This window comes from Theobroma cacao, chromosome 9 (assembly GCF_053813885.1).
Source record: "Theobroma cacao isolate CCN51 chromosome 9, ASM5381388v1, whole genome shotgun sequence".
Lineage (NCBI taxonomy): Eukaryota > Viridiplantae > Streptophyta > Magnoliopsida > Malvales > Malvaceae > Theobroma > Theobroma cacao.
Window position 1 is genome coordinate 4,214,408 of NC_142647.1, and position 16,908 is coordinate 4,231,315.

Consider the following 16,908-nt stretch of genomic DNA (forward strand, 5'->3'; position numbering starts at 1 on the left):
TTATGATCGCCTATTAGTTTGAAAATGGCATGGCCAGTGAATATTGTTTGGGTCTGCTTTGCCTTCGTGGAGGTTGATCAATCATGATGGCTCTGCAAGGCTGTGCCATAGCAACCCATCCATTGATTTGTCCTATTTCTGAAAGAGGATGTGTTTGCACCAATTTTGTGTATAAGAAAATAGAAATTTCAGAATTCACAGGGTCTCAGCCACAAATTACACGCACTCAGAAGACACAGTTCATTAATGGAAACATCGAACACATACATAAACAGGGATTTTTTTTTTCTCCAAAAAAGAAAAAATTCACTGCATCCCAGAATTATATGGCTCAGCTACGCTTGACAGGGTCGAAGTTGGCCACACCAATCACGGCTCCAACAAGGACAACAAGCACTACACCACCAGCTACAATGCTAAGCAAGAAGTTCTTGAGGGATGGGGTAACTCCATCGGCGGCTTGAGCCACCTCGGGGATCACCATGGATGTTGTCAGTGCAGCAGCCGTCAACCCAGCGACAGCCTTCTCCTTGAGTGAAGAAGCCTTGACTTCCAGCCTCCCATTTGGTCTTGCAGTAGCCACTGCCCTCGATGGCTTGACTGGCGGTGGCTTGAAGAAAGCCTCGGAGCTTGGCACCCTCTTTTGGCTAGCACGAGTTAATGGCAGAGCCATTGAAACAGCTGAAGTGGAAGCCATTGGTTTTCTCCTGTGTCTCGCCCTGAGTCTAAAACCAACACCTTCTCTTCTTGTGAAAATTTTCTTCTATGGAAATAGAGAAGACAGGGTGTTGCAACGTGTGTTTTTGAGAGCGGGGGTGTTGGGGAGGGGTGTAATGAGAGGTGGAAATTAGAGATATCAAGCGGCCTTGTCATCGCTATCTCTGTCCTATGTGGCAGCTTCTCAAGCTGGAATTGATGGATAAGGTTATCTTATTGGTCCAATACCCAGCAAGTTTGAAATTTGGGAGAGCATTTGTATGGTTGGCCACCCACTGACCCAGAAAGAAAAGGGACTGATTTCTTTTCTTCTAGTCTGTGGTTCGTATCTATTTGGGCTTATTTTGGGCCCATTAGATGGGCCGTTGGCCAGTTTACTTTGACCAAACTATCATCTTGAAGAGTGTAATTATAATTTTAAAAATATAAGTAGATTTACTCTAAAACAACATTATTAATTTTGTTTGTATGTCAGAGTCAATATTGAAGCCAAAAACTAGATGAATTGAAGTAAAAATATTTTCTGACTTACTTGCCAGCTGATAAAAATTTACATAACCTTTTTCTTAATTATATATTAACAACATTGTGAAAATTGATTTATAAATTCATTTAGATTGATGTTTATAGGAATGTAATAGGCAGATAATAGTTTGTTGAATTTAAAATAGTAATTAATTTATCTGAATGCTTAAGTTAATCAAGGTAAAACATTTTTAACTTTCTCTAAATCTCCTTTTTTTTTAAAAAAAAAAAGAAGAACGTACATTTATTAATATATATATATATATATTAAAACTTTACCAATATCTCAATTTCTTTTTTTTAATATCTTAAATTTAGAAACTTGTGAATACTCTGAAGAAAAGAAAGTTGAACTCCATCCATGTAGTACCGAGAAATAACAGAGCTTGTTAAAATCGATAATTGATTGAAATAATACAAAAAGAATTTCTCAACTTGAAATTAACCAACAACAAAAGGAAAACAATGCAAGCTATTTTTTCCCCAACAAAAAAATAAAAAAATCATATGAAACAAATAAAATCTTCCAGTATTTAATGACACCATGCCATCATCGAGTAGGTTGATGAATTGCTGAAGATGCTGCTGACCCAACATAGGTGACCTGAACTTCTTGAGGAAGAAGATGATATTTAATATCCAGAGCTTCGAATATTCTCTTCAGTTCTAAGACTAGTTCCGATCTCCGGCTGCTCTTATCTCCATAGTTCTGAAAGTTTATGGTGTGAGTAACATAGAGTCCCATTTTCATCTTGTTCACATCTTCAATGTCCTTAACTTGTACACTGTGTCCAGGGCGCCAATGTTGAGGCTTACTATCCAGGTACCTGATGGAAAGTTGCAAAGTCATATATATATGCAGCATAGTACTTCAAAGGTAAGTAAGACATCTTTCAATCATTGTTGCAGAACTCCAGCTAGGATATTGTATCAATAAGTTCCATAGCTTATAGCAGTATATTTTGCGAACATAACAGTGAAGAAAGTTTTGAGTCAACATACTCTTTTATTTTAGCTTTCAAAGCTCCAATTTGCTCTACTGATGTGGAAACATCAACAGTGAACTCCACAGAATCACTCATCTCTGGGCTCCTGTAAAAATTGCTGATAGGTTTGGTAGCTAGAACTGAATTTGGATAGAATATTTTCTCGTTGTCATATCTCAAAAATACTGTTGTCAGAATATTCATCTCTTCAACGACCATCTGGAAGGCAAAACTATGTCAATCAAGGTGCTCTTGCTACAATAGAGCCATATGTTTTCTTAGATTAATCATTCACCTGTATTCCATCAATGACACAGCGATCACCTACATCAAATGGGTGCATCACAAATACAAATATGATGGCTTCAAATACAGTCTTTGCAGTGTTACCAAACATGAATGCCACAAGTAAAAGCTGAGATGAAATGAAGACAAGTATTTGGGTTGTTAAAAATCCCATCATAAGTAGCCACACAATGATGATCACAACAAGCAGAATCACTGAGATAAGCTTGTTCAGCTCTTCAATTGCTGTCTTTGTGTCATTTAAGGAATGTGCCAAAGATTTGCGCTCAAGGTAAACATTCACCTGCAAACAAGCAGCAGGCAACTGGATAAGTTTGAATTGCATTCATCTTGTTTAGGTTCTGAACCGCTAAAATGATGCTCAATACCTTCATGTCACAACTTACAGCAACTATTTATAAGCAACATATTTCAGGATAATATTTTCATTTTCACAATTCTTGCAGCAAAACACTATTACACTAAATCTACTTTTGCATATTTAATGCTGAAACATCAAAATTTGCATGCAAACAGAGTCCCAAAGTTGGTTGAACCAATATTAAACGAAACAATAATCCAAATCATCCAAATTGATGTAGAATACTCAAAAAGGCATATAATACAAACAGCATAAGAAACATATAAATATAATATACAACATAGTAATAATAATAATATAACTGATAAAGAACTTGCCAGCCAGTTCTTTAAAGTTGATCTCTTGATCTTTCCAGGTTCTACAGCTCCTTCAAACAGTGGAAGCACATTGTTTACTTCCTCCTTTTTCATGTAGCGCAAGAGGTCTTCCTCTTCAATGTACCTAGTCCATTAGAGAGGTGAGACTTTCTTTAAGCAATGAAATCATCTTTAAAGCTTTTCAAAAAAATAAAAAATAAAAAATAGAGAGGTGAGACAATTACAGAACAAACTATTATAGGATTGAAGAGTTTTGATAAGTTAGATATACTCACTTGCTACCAGACTTTGCTACATTTTTGAATATCCGATAAGCAGCAGCCTTTGCTTCCCATTCACTAGTTATTTCTTTATCCTTTTGCTCATTCTCCTCATCATCAACATCTTCAATGTAATTTGCAATAGTAGACAGCCCTGAGCCACTTATCACATTAATTAATCCTTTCATGGTCCACGCAGATACTTTCTCTTGCCTCATTTTCTTAAGCCTGTCTACATCAATTACCTCTTGCTTTTCCCCTCCCCTATCTTTGATCAAATTCTTGAAACTCAACTGGCCCATGCTAGTACTGCTCCCAACCTTTTCTGCCATCTCCATCATTGGCGGACCCGACAGAGCTCGAAGAATGTACTGATGAAAAATCGATTCCTGAATCCTATCAAAGAATCTTGTACATTGGAAAGAAGAAGCCAATAGCTTCACAAAAAGCGTTTTCACCAGCCATATAGCTGATCCAATGAGACAGGAAGCAAGAGCTCTAGTAATATAATTTAGAATCCGGTTAGTTTTCTTTGATCTCTTAACTCCATGGTTAAACAACAAACCCCATGCTAGAAGAACCAAACCCAACCAAACCAATACCCGAACACTCCCTTTCAATCCGAAAACAAAATATAAAACCTTCTTCTTAAGCAGATAGTTCTTTTCAATCAAGAAAACAACAATATTCATCATCCATTCAGTAAACAATCTACCACAAAAAATAACCAATATCAACACACACCACTTCCACAATTCCAAACCCCAAATCATAGTTTTTTCCAGCTTGTGCACAGTTAAACTAGCAATCAGAAGCCCCATAATGCAAATAAATGCTACAAACTCGATCAAAAGTAAAATCTTCCACTTTTTACCTGAATTTTCACTCAGTTTGAGATCAGCAGTCTTGTAAACCTCCTCATCATCTTCCTCCTCTATGCTTGGAGAGATTAAAGGATTTTTTGGAGTAACGGGAGCTGATCTCAAATTCTCTTTAGGAGTAGTAGCTTTGTTGCTTGGTGAAGCTGCACTAGGTGAGTTCCGATGAGGTGATGAACTTACATTCACTATCTGTGTACTCTTTTCTTCCACCAATTTGGCATCATTTGGATAGGCCGGCTCTACCAATCTTGATTTTGGCTTCGAAAACGCTGACCTTCCAAGGGACTTTCTTGGAGTAAGCTTCTTATCAGTGGGAATTTTTGGCGGCTTATTGGGAGTGGGACTCATCCTTGCAATCTCACTAGAAGGAGAAGGACAGGTTACGGGCGTGGAGACTTGGACTCTAAGATTCTCAAGCTGTTTCAGCTCAAGATTCTTAGGAGAAGAGTAAGAACTAGCTTCCGTCATTGAAGAAAAAGTTTTAGAATCATTGCTTTCCTTATTGAAGACAAAAGAATCCTCAGGACTCGAAAAATGGAGAACAACATCGTTTGTTCCTCTCTTCTCCACCAAGCCTTTTCCAGCTTCCATATCAGCTTTACTCTACTCTTGAAACCCAAACTAGCCACTTGATTTCAATCACTCATATTCTGCCCAGTTTCTGTTTATTTTCTAGGGAAATTGAAAAAAAAAAAAGAAAAGAAAAAGGGTTAAATTTTTTCTGTTTTTTTTTTTCTCAGCAAACTAGCAGAACAAGAAGCGCAGAACAGTTAATGGTGGAGAAAAATGATCAGCAACGACCCTTTGATATAGAATACCGCAAAAATATTAGCTGTCCATTAATTGCTTTCAACAACATAAATGTAGCAATAATTTCCATAAAAAAAGCCAATCTTGAAAAAGACAGGAAAGCTAAAAAACCCATTACACAACAAAGGTTTTCGGCAACCAACAATGCTCTGTTTCGATCTGCAAAAAGTTGACTGGGAAGAAATACTCAGAAATATAGTTGCAGAATGCAGACTTTCAGCTCAGGCTCTGGAGTCTGACCCTTTGGCCTTCGCGGGCTACCCTACTTTTAAAATAAACAGCCACATTCCTGACCATCTATAAAACGACAAGACACAACTTGCACCTTTTTCAAAAAGTCCCCCACAAGAGTGACAGTAATGGTTAATTATATACTAGTTTATTTATTTATCCAATTATTAATTTAGAGTTCGGTGAGGGTAAAACGGGGATGTGAAACCTTGTGCCTCTAGTCAATACCGTGGAAGAACGGTACAGGAAGAAGAGCATATCAGATGACTCAAGGCATGGCTGAGTTGGATCAGAGTGTATGTGGGGCCTGCGGAGCAAGTTTGCTTAATTGGTTTTCCATTTTCATAAAGGATGATAATAAATAGTACTGTAATGGTTTGTTTAATAAACAATAAACGTGGAACATGTGCTTTTTTAAGATTAATGATGCCGACAAGGATCATGTCAACCTTGAGGGAGTTGTGTTTTTTTCCTTCTTGGCGGTTTCAACGCTCGGGTACGAGACTCATCCTGGGAAATACCAAGTCAATTTTTCCAGCACAACAAGTTTGGGGTTTAATGGTTTATTTCATAGATAAAAAAATGAGTAAGGTTTGCAGTGGGCAGTAGGACTGAATTTTTGTTGTGATATACTTTTATATATAAATATAACATTTAACATAAATGAGTGAAAATAAAGATAAAATTTAAAATTTAAAATTTTTAAGAATTTAAACATAAATATTAATAAATTTTATAAAAAAAAATCTCTCCAACTCCCTCTCTATTATTATTATTTAATTTGAGTGATCTCTATATTTTTAAAGCTCCTCATATCTGGTTAGGGTTTCTCACATGAACAGAAACAGGGGATATAATTGAGAAAGCAAAGCAAAGCAATTTTTCAAGTATGCACCTTCCCGTCCATCGGTAGTCATTCGCTGCTTTAACATTTGGCTTAAACGCTTGATTCCTCTTTGTATTTTATGCTTTGAATTATCTGAATGACTGTATTTATGAATTTTATAAGCACTGTAAAGACTGGATTTGTTTTCTGAATGCTCTCGACATTATGTTGGTTTCTGTTTTGTTTCCAAAGGTGTTCAAAACCTTTTGTAGTTAAGCTATTGTTGTATCGTACTGGGAATTACATATTCTACTATATACGCAGAACTTTAAACGTAGCTTGTTTTAAATCATGGCTTTGAGTAGATAATACGAGTTATCTTAGCTTAATCCTCTCATAATTAACCAAGACATTAAATTAAAGATGTAAAATGAGAGAGAGAGAGAAATCTTATAACAATGTATGTACAACCAAAAATCATTGTACCTAAATCTGAAATATTATCAAGTCATCACAAGCTGACCACTGCTCCTTCCAAGACTACCACTAGGTTTTTATACACCTAAGGTAAAAGAAATAAGAAGAGGAACAAAAAGCAAAAATAGCATGAAGATAAGGGTGCTGTAACAATGCGGCATGGAGAGTTTTTCTCTTGGTTGTCTCAGGATGATTGGCTCATAATCTGTCTGAAAGAAGAATGCTGATTCGCTAAACATGTGTGTCGATGGAAGTCTTAAACGATCAAACTGACCATTCTTGAAATTATAAAATATTGCCGTATAATATCCTTGCATGAAGATCATATCAGCGTTATATAAAGTGTAAGCCGAATAAAAGCCATTCTCTTTGCAAAAGTCTGCCAAATTTACTCTGTGTTTTTTACTCCAAAGCTTCCCATAATAATCTTTCATGACCCATAACTCCAAAAGAGGAATCTCTGGTCTCTGGTAGATTAATGCCAGTTTCCCTTCATACTCTGCAAGGTTCACATGGTAGCAATGATCTCCGTGGCAGAATGACTCTGGCAGTGAAACCGACTCCCAACTCTCTTTATCTTCATTGAAAGATAGTATGTTCTTTTTGTCCCCTGTGGATGTAAGCCAATGCAGCCCACCATATGCTGATATAGCATGCCCCAAGTCGAAAAACTCGTCATAGGATAACATTACATCATCGAGTTGCTTCCAAGCCCAAATTTCTGAATCAAAAATTTCGCAGGGATAACGTCTGTAATTATCGAGCTCTGGCTCGGAATACTCCGACTCAAGCTCTGCTTCCTTTGGCTCGGGATCTGAAAGTCGAACTAGCTTGAACCGTAAAGGGTCTGAACCAATCACCAGCATGGCAGTCTTACAAGTGAAGTATCGAGGATTTGGGTTTGGTATGGTTTCCCACTGCCTAGTGCCGGGCTTACAAACATAATAGCGGTTTTGTGAACGTTGGCTCTCGCAAAGCATCAGACCTTGATCAGCAGTAGCACGAATGTGCACAGTCTCAGGTAGAAAATCAAGGGTTAACTGATCCGAAGCAACACCTGGATTGTCTATGGAACAAAAGGTTGAGTAGCCCCGACTCTTTTTTGAAGTTTGAATAAAATATCCTGCTATTGTGTTTGTTCTCTGACAGTGAAGACGCATGAAGCTTGATTCATAGGTGAGACTGTTGCATTCCCTGGAGAGAAGTCTACACCTTCTTAGCATCTTCAAAGGCATTCGTGACAAAATCTCAAACATGACATCGGAGCTCAAATCACAGGGCTTCATTGTGAAGAAGAAACAGAGACGCAAGCAGACGAGCAAACTAACACTGGGATAATAAAACTTCGGTTAAACACCGCGGAAGAACCAATACATAATATACAGAGGGCTAATATTTTTCTCACAAGGACTAGTTCTTCTATTTCGAATATTATTAGGAAAGGTTTTATTCTCAAAATCTTCTGGAAACTTGATAGAAAAGAAGGAGGTGATAGATCAGTCCCTGTTTGGACTTTTAGACCTAGAGACTTTTTCTCCCCGGTAAACTACCTGGCACCCTCCAATTCTCATTTTCTTTCCTCCCAGACACTTCGAATATTATCCCACACTATTACCATTGAAAGCTCTCTGAATTTGGATACGTTTGGTAAATGGTGACAACTTAGAGTTTTTATATCTTGCTCTTAAATTTTTTTGCCAGCAAATTCTTTATATAAATTTTCAAAGGTCTCTTCTTAAGGACACAACTCTCTTATTAAGGTATTTTTATGTCTTAAAACACATCTTTATATGTTACAAAATAAAATCTTTAGATAAAAACATTGTTCCAATAATTACGTTATAAAAAGATAACCATTTATACTATAAGATATAATTTTTTAAATCATAACTTTTGGGATTCTTTTTTCAAAAATACCTATCATACATTAGGTGTTTTTAAAAATAGCTTTCTCTATAATTTTAACTATTTTTTACTAAAAAAAATTAATTTTAGACAAAATTACTCTTAATGAAACTGACCCATATGTTTAGATCCGCACCTTAAATCGACTCATATCCTTTGAGCTTTTCTCGTCAGACTATTAATTTTTGAAGTATTCTTTGTAAAAAAAAAAATCTTTAAGTATTTTGAGTATTTTGAAATAGTTTTTGATATGCAAAGAAAAACCTTTAAGCTTTTTGAGTATTTTTAAGCATTTTGAAGTGATTTTTGATATATGAAGAAAAACCTTTGAGTACTTTGAGCATTATTCGCCAAATAGGCATATTCATTGATTATGTTGTTAAATGGAATATAGTGTATTGTTTGAAGCTGTCGATTTTGTTAAATGAAATTCAATAGTTTTGATGGTTTTTAGGTATTTTATAACCGGTTTTTGGATATTACGTGATTAGTTTTAAGCATTACGTTACTAACTTTTCGATTTTTGGGCATTACGTGACTAATTTTTAGGCATTGCGTTACTAATTTTTAGATATTGCGTGACTAATTTTTAAGTATTACGTGACTAGTTAATATAATATTGGGTGATTGGTTGATAAGCATTGTGTGACTGCTTAGTAAAGTATTATATGACTAATTAGTAAGGCATTACGTGACTAGTTAGTAAGGTATTGTCTAAAAATCAGTCACGCAATGCTTAAAATTTAGTCACATAATGTCTAAAACCAGTTATGTGATGATTAAGTCACGTAATGTCTAAAAATCAATCTCATAATACTTAAAAATCAGTGATACAATGCCTAAAAACCAATAATACAATACCTAATAACTGATTTGACTGCTCGTAACCAAGTTTAAGTTGTCAAAGTCATACAGTGTTTTAATTTACAAATATGTCTAATTAATTTCAACCTTTCAACTTTAGGATTCTATGAATAAACCAAAAAATCCAAGAACCTAAAACATATACCTTGATGTTATCTTTGCTTTTTGAGATGGTAAGAAAAAGCTTGATTGCGAGATAGACAGTATTTGGCAAGAGAGAGAAATTAGGATTTAATTTTGAAATTTTTGTCTGGATGACGGGATAGAGAAAACCGAAATCATTTTAATTTGTTTAAAATTGTTTAAAGGGTATTGTTATGAAGTCATGCCAAAAATTGACTAAAAATAAGTAAAATTATAATGAAAGATATTTTGAATTGAACTTACAATGAGGGTTATTTTTCATAATTTCTTTTAATTTATGAGTAATAGTGTTTTTTAATTGTTTCATAACTTTTAGATTTATAGGTGCTTTTTCAAATACCACTTTATAAGATCAACAATTCAATAGTCGCATTATGTAACATAACTTTTCAATTGATGTATCTGTCCAATAATTACAACTTATCATTTTGAAAATACACCAACACTAAGTGCTTAGCTCAAAATAAGTAGGCGTTGCTGGAAAAACTTGAACTCAAAGAAAAAGAAGTCGAGGGAGTTCAATATTGGTGAAAGAATGAAATTTCAGCAATTGTAGATGGAGATTTGAGGCACTTTAATTAAAATTTCTTTAATTTGGGGAGGCACTGTTTCTTTGGCTAGGAAAGCAGTTGGAGCCTTGAACAAAAGCAAGTTGGGTTGGCTTATAAATGCCTTTTCATCTGTTCTAAAGCGATATCTTAGATCCTTACTATCTATTGTATTCGACTGTGTAAACATGAATACTAAAAAGTAACAACAAACACCATTCTTCTTTTCTTTTTGGCTTAAAATCCAAAATGATTTGTGCATGGTACAAACCCAGACATCAGTCAATGACTAAGTGTAGAAAACCTGTTGTATTACAAATTGAAAAATCTTTGCCACTTTGGGCAACTGAATCATCCTCTCCTTTTCTCTCTTCTTCTCTGTTCCTCTCTGTAGTACTGCTGGGGATGAAGACCGGTGGAAGCAGCAATATGAATGGACAGTTTTTAGGAGATTAAAGGGGTTCAAAGAAAGAAAGAGCTGAGAGAAGTTTGTTCCATATTCTTTAGCTTGACCGAGAATATTGCCATAATCTGAATACATTTACCAAAGAAAGTAACTGATTCTTGTGCCATATCGTTTATCGTCATGGACCTCAATGCAATGGGTAGTTTGGTTCGAATCATGGCTTCAAATAAGACTACTTCCCTGCATACAATTTTTGCATTATTGCAAATTGAAGTAAGATGTTGAACAACATCTTTGAACGTTGCTATCCAAGTTTTCCGCTTGCCGAAAACATGTCTTTCATAAGACCATATGGATACAGGGCATGCATGATGCATGCATCAGGCATGTAGCAGACAAACTCTTTCCACTGTCCTATTATAACTTAAGCAAGAAATCTAGTACAGTTAGATAACTTTAAAAAAAATTCTATATATGTATCATTCCCATTTTCATCCAATGAGGATCTTCTCAAATGAAATCAAGAGGCTGGCCAATCTTCCTTTTAGGCCTTGTGTACTTCACCGTGCCAAAGATTCGAGTCTTACACTGAGTCGTGAATAGAAACAATTCAATCGTCCTAAGAGACACATGACTTGTTTGACTATTTTGTGCTTAGCAGAGAACTGAGTGATCTCTTAGCTCACTCATTGTTGGATCGTCCCATAGGTTTCGTGCACCAACTATTTGTCCCACATATTTAATTGTCCATAGGCAAAGAAATGAGATAGATAAAAAGAAAGTGAGAGACAGAAGGAGAGGTTTCTTATCAAGAATCAATCATTTTCACCACCACCCTTGTTCACTGTCTAGTGATTGTGCCTTGCTTTGTCTTCATTCTTTTTGGCCAAAGATTTTATGCAACATTTTTCTTCACGACGACATAACAACCACGGCTTTTAGATTAACTACCAGTTATTTTTTATTATGCCATGCCATGTACACCATTCTCTTCATGATTTGCTCTACATATAAATCTTCACCTCCTCTGTAAATTCTTTGCCATATCTGAAACCCCCCTCCCCTCCCCTTTAGTTTAATATGGGGGACACTCCAGGCCCTTCATCCCCTCCCCTTTCTCCAAAGTCAAATTTGCCTATGCTTTATTACGGCCTGGTCGTCGTGGGAACAGCTGCTATCGTGCTGGCTATATACAACCTTATCATCATTCGGTGGTGCACACAGCGGCGGGATGAGTCCAGGCAGAGACCTACCAGGCTTGCAGAACTAACGGCCGGCCAGAGTTTTGAAAACCCCAGCAGGAACTTGCTGTCAAGTTTCAAGTACAGGAAGGAAAGCAGCAACATGGGATCCCAAGACCCAGGTGGAGAATATGAATGTGCAGTTTGCTTATCAATTTTCGAAGACGGAGAGGAGGTGAGGCAGTTACCAAGGTGCAAGCATTCTTTCCATGCTCCTTGCATAGATATGTGGCTGTATTCTCATTTTGATTGCCCGCTTTGTCGTGCCTCTGTCGAGCCTTCTCCGTTTTGTCATCGGCACACAGTGGTTAATTCACCAGAGAATTCCAGGGAAGATTTGCTGGATACCAGCATCCCAGTTTGAGTTCGCCATTTTTGTTGATCTGTTTTCTTCTTCTTTTCTTTGCTAATCTCTTTGTTGATTGATTAGGTAGGGAAAGCCTGATACCCAGTCTGTCTTGGTCCTGGTCTTTGTCGGCCTGGGATGCGTGACGATCTTAATTCTTAACCAAGACTAAACCAAGGATGCCAGTCAACTCGTTTTAGTGCTCCAACTGGGTTAGGGTTAAAGCTGGACGGAGCCAGCCATGTCGCTTCCCTGTGTATTTAGAAATCAAGTTTTGGTATGTAGCATACACAATTAATCCCAGAAACTTCTTGCACTTATTGTGTAACAACAGAATACTCGTCGATAATGCAGTTTTGTCAGAGGGAGAGTCTCCATTGACGATGGAAAGAATAAAAATCTCATTCCTGCCTCTGAAAAAAAAAGACAAAAACATAAACATTTCAACTAGCTATTCTATGTTTTTGTGCCTGCAATCAGCAGGTCCTAAACTGTGCAGCAAACACTGCAATGCAAGTAATGCGAGGGCAAGCTCGGAGGTGAAGTTTCCCAGCACAAACAACTTCACTTATAGAACCCACTGTCCTAGCTAAAGAATACCATGACTAGTTGAACAGCAGAATAAACATCTCTCATAGAACCCACTGTAGTAGCTCCTCCACCGGCAAAACAAACTCAAACTTCTTACTATCAACATCGCATTTAACTTCAAACAAAAAATCGACGGTATCATGTGCCAGACACCCATAAGATCAGAAAACTTGGTAATAAATCTTGCATTTCCAGGGTTCATTCAATGAGTTTCTCAGGGACCACAATCTTGATACTTTATGTTGCCCATCCAAACACAAATGAGGCAATGCCAGAATGGGCACACATGTAGACGTACACAAGAGGTTAACTAATCCACCAAAAATTGAACAATAAGCTGTACATCTGACTCCAATAGAGTGAATGCAAAACCTATTTACTGCAAAAGCATGTATAAATTTACATAAAGTAATTTATTATAATTTCCACATATTTCCAAATCCTGAATCAATAAACTCTGGCACAGTTTCCAAAATGTTACAATCCAAATGCACTTTCACATATAACATAGAGGTGATGTCTGTATTATACAGAAGTAGCTAGGCATACTTACTACATCCTTCTCAAATTATCTAACCTTGCCTGTAATTCACTATCTATTCCACTGTCATCATTCCCAGTTGTTTCTGCCTGTGCAACCTTACCCTTTGCAGCTGGTGCTGCAACGGCAGCTGATGGTGCATTTACAAGCTGTGAATTAGATCAAAGTAAGCAAAGTTAGTACATCTTAACAACTTAAATTGGGTAAAAAAGCCAGACTAATCAAGCTATATGCACTACAATGATAAGAATGGTGAAAATAGTACCTCTTGATTGATGTCAATTCCAATCTCATCAAGAACCTGGTTTACAAGTTCTTCTGTTTCCTCCTCTTCCTCATCCCCTTCCAAAGCATCGTCAATTGCATCACCCATCACCTCAGTCATCATCTCCATCTTCTCATTCTGTCTCTCAAACTCTTGCATAATTTTCTGCAAGGATGGCAAGTTCATCTGCCTGTTCATCTGGCCCATTGCCTTTGTCACACCTTTCATTGCCTCACCCATTGCTTGTGTTGATTTCAGTGTCTGGAAGTTGTACAGAAAATTAGTCAAGCTTTAAAGTTTAAGATACACAGGCAATAACATCAAAAGTTGCCATTAACTTGTAAAAATTGACAAGGCTTCAATCTTGAATCGTACTTCAAGTAGCCTAGGGCTTTTTAGAAGTCAGCTAGCCCAACCAATTTGTTTATCCTCTGCCAGAGACAACCAGTAGACAAAGTGTTTCTCCATATCACATTTGGTGACTAATCAATTTAATTATTAATGCCCTGACTCTTAACAACATTTTCAGATGAGAATAGAGATAGATTAATCTTGCAACTTATCCTCTTTTTTCATTTTGGAAAACAAAATAAAGTCATATTTATTCCTATGCATATAGCATTGCCATATTTCAAAACTTTCTATACTAGCCCCCTAAATAGTTATAGCTGCTGATGTCCATCTACTTACCAAGCATGAGAAGAGATCATAATTTTCCATGCAAAACACTTTAAAAAACAATTGCACACTTCAAGTCATTGACACAGAGACAAAATGGATAGATAAAAATACATACTTGAATTCTAAGAGATACACCCTGGAGCTGTGATTTAAGCTTATAAAACTTTTCAATCTGATGTCGTGTTCGGATAAGGTCCTTTGCCATCACCTTTACAGCTCCCTGAAATAAGATTGCCATCAATCAAAAAATTTTAAGGATGTAGGCCAAGTGGCCATGAAAGCCCATTCACGTTTAACAAGAAACATGTAGATCATGTATAATAACTTTTACAAGTCCAGAAGTTATAAGAAACCTAGTTTCACAAGAAGAGAGATGGAAAATACAATCTTGACGCACAATGAGAAAAGAAATGGCAGCATGAGTCCACTAATATGAAACAAAATAGACATAAGCAGAACTCAAGCAGCAAAAATGCCAAAAGTACAACCTGAGATACATAATTGATGCATTTTGTTTCAAAATGACGGAGAAAAAAGAAGCACATAAATGCTTCCATAAAAATTGCAAGATGCTTATTTATGAAAGAGCTAAAAGCAACCTCATGTTATATTGAACATCGCCAATACATCAAACTAATCCTTCCAAACATGCTATAAACACATAAAAATAGAGTAATCAAGCACTGAATCACACCATGTTATATTTAACATCGCCAATAAAAGCAACCTCATGTATGCCAAAATTAACCTTTCATTTCTCATGATTGCCTAAAAGAACATAAATTTGTCAAGCTAATAAGCACTTGATCGAATAGCATACCAATTTTAAAACAATTTAACAACACAGATGTAACAAGTCAAGCAAACGAACACTAATGATGTAAAAAATACAACGTACCATCTGCCCTTGCTTTGCACTCTTCTTTATCTCTGCAATCAGTTTCTTCTCTTGCGTCTGTAGACCTTGCCTTTCCCTCTCTATCTCTCTGATAGATTTGTCCAGCATCCTCTTATTCTCCCGCAGAAGCTCTGAAACCAAAATCCATTCATAATTTTTAGATATTACCCAATATCTCAATACAAAAAGACCAACACCATTCAATCCACACCATCCAAAATCACTGTCTAAATGCCTCCAAACCTGGCAACAAATTATAAAACTGAAAACCATACAACGCACACCCCACATAATCGGTATGCTTCACCTTTCATAAGAATAGAACGTGGGCATTACACACTAAGACGATAAAACTCCACTGAATAAATTGTGAAACCCTACCGTTACAAATATGGACAAACAACCATGCGACTGATTGATCTTAATAGCACAAAAAAATTGCTTACATTAGATGTATTCATAACTATTTCTAGAATTAACAAAAATTTAACATTCCATACCGAAACTCTTAATACTAATCAAAATTTATAAGATCTCCGAAAATTAATATCAGCAAAAACAATTAACTATTTCAATCACTAAAACCCTCTATCTGCGATCACTTGATCGAATTCAAGACGGAACGATCAAAACAAAATCGTATACTCCATTCGATTTTAATACAATTTTCAATTTATTTAAAAAAAATGAAAAAGATTTGATACCTGCTGGAGTTTTTCTCTTGCCAAAGAGGAAACTCATGTTCGATCGATACTAAGAAAGCTGTCTGAAAACGAATTAGTGGAGTCTGGAATGATCCGATCTGATATAAAACGCGTGTCGTCGCTGCGTTTTTATGGTTGGGCTGGGGAAGAGATTGCTTCTTCGTGGTGGTTTGATCGCTCGGCCGCGAAAACAACTTTATTTTGTTTTACGCGGTAGAGTGGTTAAGGAATGGGAATTGAGAATAATCAATCCAAATTCACACGTGACTCTATCTGTATTGGTAGGGTCCATTTTGATGACTAGACCGCGTTTTATCTTAGCCGAGCCATATGGATTGAAGACTATGCTTCCTTTTATCTTAGCCGAGCCAAATGGGCCTCTGGGCTCTCTTTTCTTACATAAGTGGGCTCAGTTCTTACTCTCCGTGCTTTTTTAGCCCATGAATTTGGGCCCAAGTTTTTGTTTTATTTGTGGCCTAATATCTCCTTTAAAAAAAAAAAAAGACAAAATAGTTCCAAACTCAGACCCAACAACTAACAGGAGCACACCTGAGACCCAACAGTCTTTCCTTTTAACCGCGAGTCGAAGCCCACTTTCTCAACTATCTTTACATTTTGCATGTCTGAGTTGTTATCAAATGAAGGGAAGGAATTGTTCTCAATTATCAACCCACAGGATGGGATCGAATATTCTTCTCCTTTCCCACTTAGGGCAGCTTACATCAATGTCTTGAAGAATATAAAACAATGGAGGGGTTGGCATTACCTAAGAAAAGGTCCATGTTGGCCACTATAAATTGTAGCTTCTGAATGTCATGCATTTCAATCCCCTCTCATTGATGACCTACCTTTGTTGTGTCACAAAACATTTAGACCACCTCACATGCATGTGTGTGTGTATATATATATATATGGATGGAAGCATTATGTTATATCATAATAAAATGTAAGGTGCATGTTGATGAAAGGAACGAAAGTTAATTGAGCAAGTTGAAACAATACACAATGTGTTTGTCGAAGAAATTAACCCTAGTAGATTGTAAGCTAAAAACTGAGAGAATATCTATTCAAGTAGTA

At 36.5% G+C, this 16,908-nt stretch overlaps 5 protein-coding genes across 6 annotated transcripts; 1 reads left to right on the forward strand and 4 right to left on the reverse strand.

Annotated features, from left to right (window-relative positions):
* Positions 1–216: 216 nt before the first annotated feature.
* On the reverse strand, positions 217–817 carry LOC108663457 (uncharacterized). The gene has a single exon (XM_018127520.2). It carries the CDS (start codon positions 695–697, stop codon positions 332–334), a length of 366 nt encoding a protein of 121 aa, XP_017983009.1. The 5' UTR covers positions 698–817; the 3' UTR covers positions 217–331.
* An 811-nt stretch (positions 818–1,628) lies between these two features.
* On the reverse strand, positions 1,629–5,417 carry LOC18588316 (mechanosensitive ion channel protein 10-like). 2 transcript variants are annotated; one of them, XM_018126599.2, is made up of 6 exons: positions 5,282–5,417; positions 3,488–5,025; positions 3,213–3,336; positions 2,524–2,817; positions 2,245–2,447; positions 1,629–2,069 (listed from the first exon to the last, which is right to left on the reverse strand). In XM_018126599.2, exons 2-6 carry the CDS (start codon positions 4,942–4,944, stop codon positions 1,793–1,795), a joined length of 2,355 nt encoding a protein of 784 aa, XP_017982088.2. In that variant the 5' UTR covers positions 4,945–5,025; positions 5,282–5,417; the 3' UTR covers positions 1,629–1,792. The 2 variants fall into 2 exon arrangements, with proteins under 2 accessions (XP_017982088.2, XP_088666555.1); XM_088810429.1 differs by having other exon boundaries at positions 3,488–5,407.
* A 1,357-nt stretch (positions 5,418–6,774) lies between these two features.
* Positions 6,775–7,983, reverse strand: LOC18588317 (F-box protein At5g49610-like). Its single transcript, XM_007012631.3, has one exon. The coding sequence runs from the start codon at positions 7,981–7,983 to the stop codon at positions 6,775–6,777; it is 1,209 nt and encodes a 402-aa protein (XP_007012693.3).
* Positions 7,984–11,500: 3,517 nt separating this feature from the next.
* LOC18588319 (RING-H2 finger protein ATL52-like) lies at positions 11,501–12,173 on the forward strand. The gene has a single exon (XM_088809977.1). It carries the CDS (start codon positions 11,645–11,647, stop codon positions 12,167–12,169), a length of 525 nt encoding a protein of 174 aa, XP_088666103.1. The 5' UTR covers positions 11,501–11,644; the 3' UTR covers positions 12,170–12,173.
* Positions 12,174–13,102: 929 nt separating this feature from the next.
* VPS2.1 (SNF7 family protein) lies at positions 13,103–16,029 on the reverse strand. The gene is made up of 5 exons (XM_018128187.2): positions 15,832–16,029; positions 15,128–15,258; positions 14,345–14,449; positions 13,549–13,809; positions 13,103–13,432 (listed from the first exon to the last, which is right to left on the reverse strand). Exons 1-5 carry the CDS (start codon positions 15,866–15,868, stop codon positions 13,295–13,297), a joined length of 672 nt encoding a protein of 223 aa, XP_017983676.1. The 5' UTR covers positions 15,869–16,029; the 3' UTR covers positions 13,103–13,294.
* Between the last annotated feature and the right edge of the window lie 879 nt (positions 16,030–16,908).

Bases quoted from the DNA above. Each gene is read 5' to 3' on its own strand.
- LOC18588316 (XM_018126599.2), bottom strand. From the start codon at position 4,944: ATGGAAGCTGGAAAAGGCTTGGTGGAGAAGAGAGGAACAAACGATGTT. The intron at 3,337-3,487 runs GTGAGTATATCT...CTAATGGACTAG, and splicing joins GTAGCAAAGTCTGGTAGCAA to GTACATTGAAGAGGAAGACC. The intron at 2,448-2,523 runs GTGAATGATTAA...TTTGCCTTCCAG, and splicing joins GTGTCATTGATGGAATACAG to ATGGTCGTTGAAGAGATGAA.
- LOC18588317 (XM_007012631.3), bottom strand. From the start codon at position 7,983: ATGAAGCCCTGTGATTTGAGCTCCGATGTCATGTTTGAGATTTTGTCA.
- LOC18588319 (XM_088809977.1), top strand. From the start codon at position 11,645: ATGGGGGACACTCCAGGCCCTTCATCCCCTCCCCTTTCTCCAAAGTCA.
- VPS2.1 (XM_018128187.2), bottom strand. From the start codon at position 15,868: ATGAGTTTCCTCTTTGGCAAGAGAAAAACTCCAGCAG. The intron at 15,259-15,831 runs GTATCAAATCTT...TTTTGGTTTCAG, and splicing joins CAAGAGAAAAACTCCAGCAG to AGCTTCTGCGGGAGAATAAG. The intron at 13,810-14,344 runs GTATGTATTTTT...TACAACTTCCAG, and splicing joins GTGTATCTCTTAGAATTCAA to ACACTGAAATCAACACAAGC.
- LOC108663457 (XM_018127520.2), bottom strand. From the start codon at position 697: ATGGCTTCCACTTCAGCTGTTTCAATGGCTCTGCCATTAACTCGTGCT.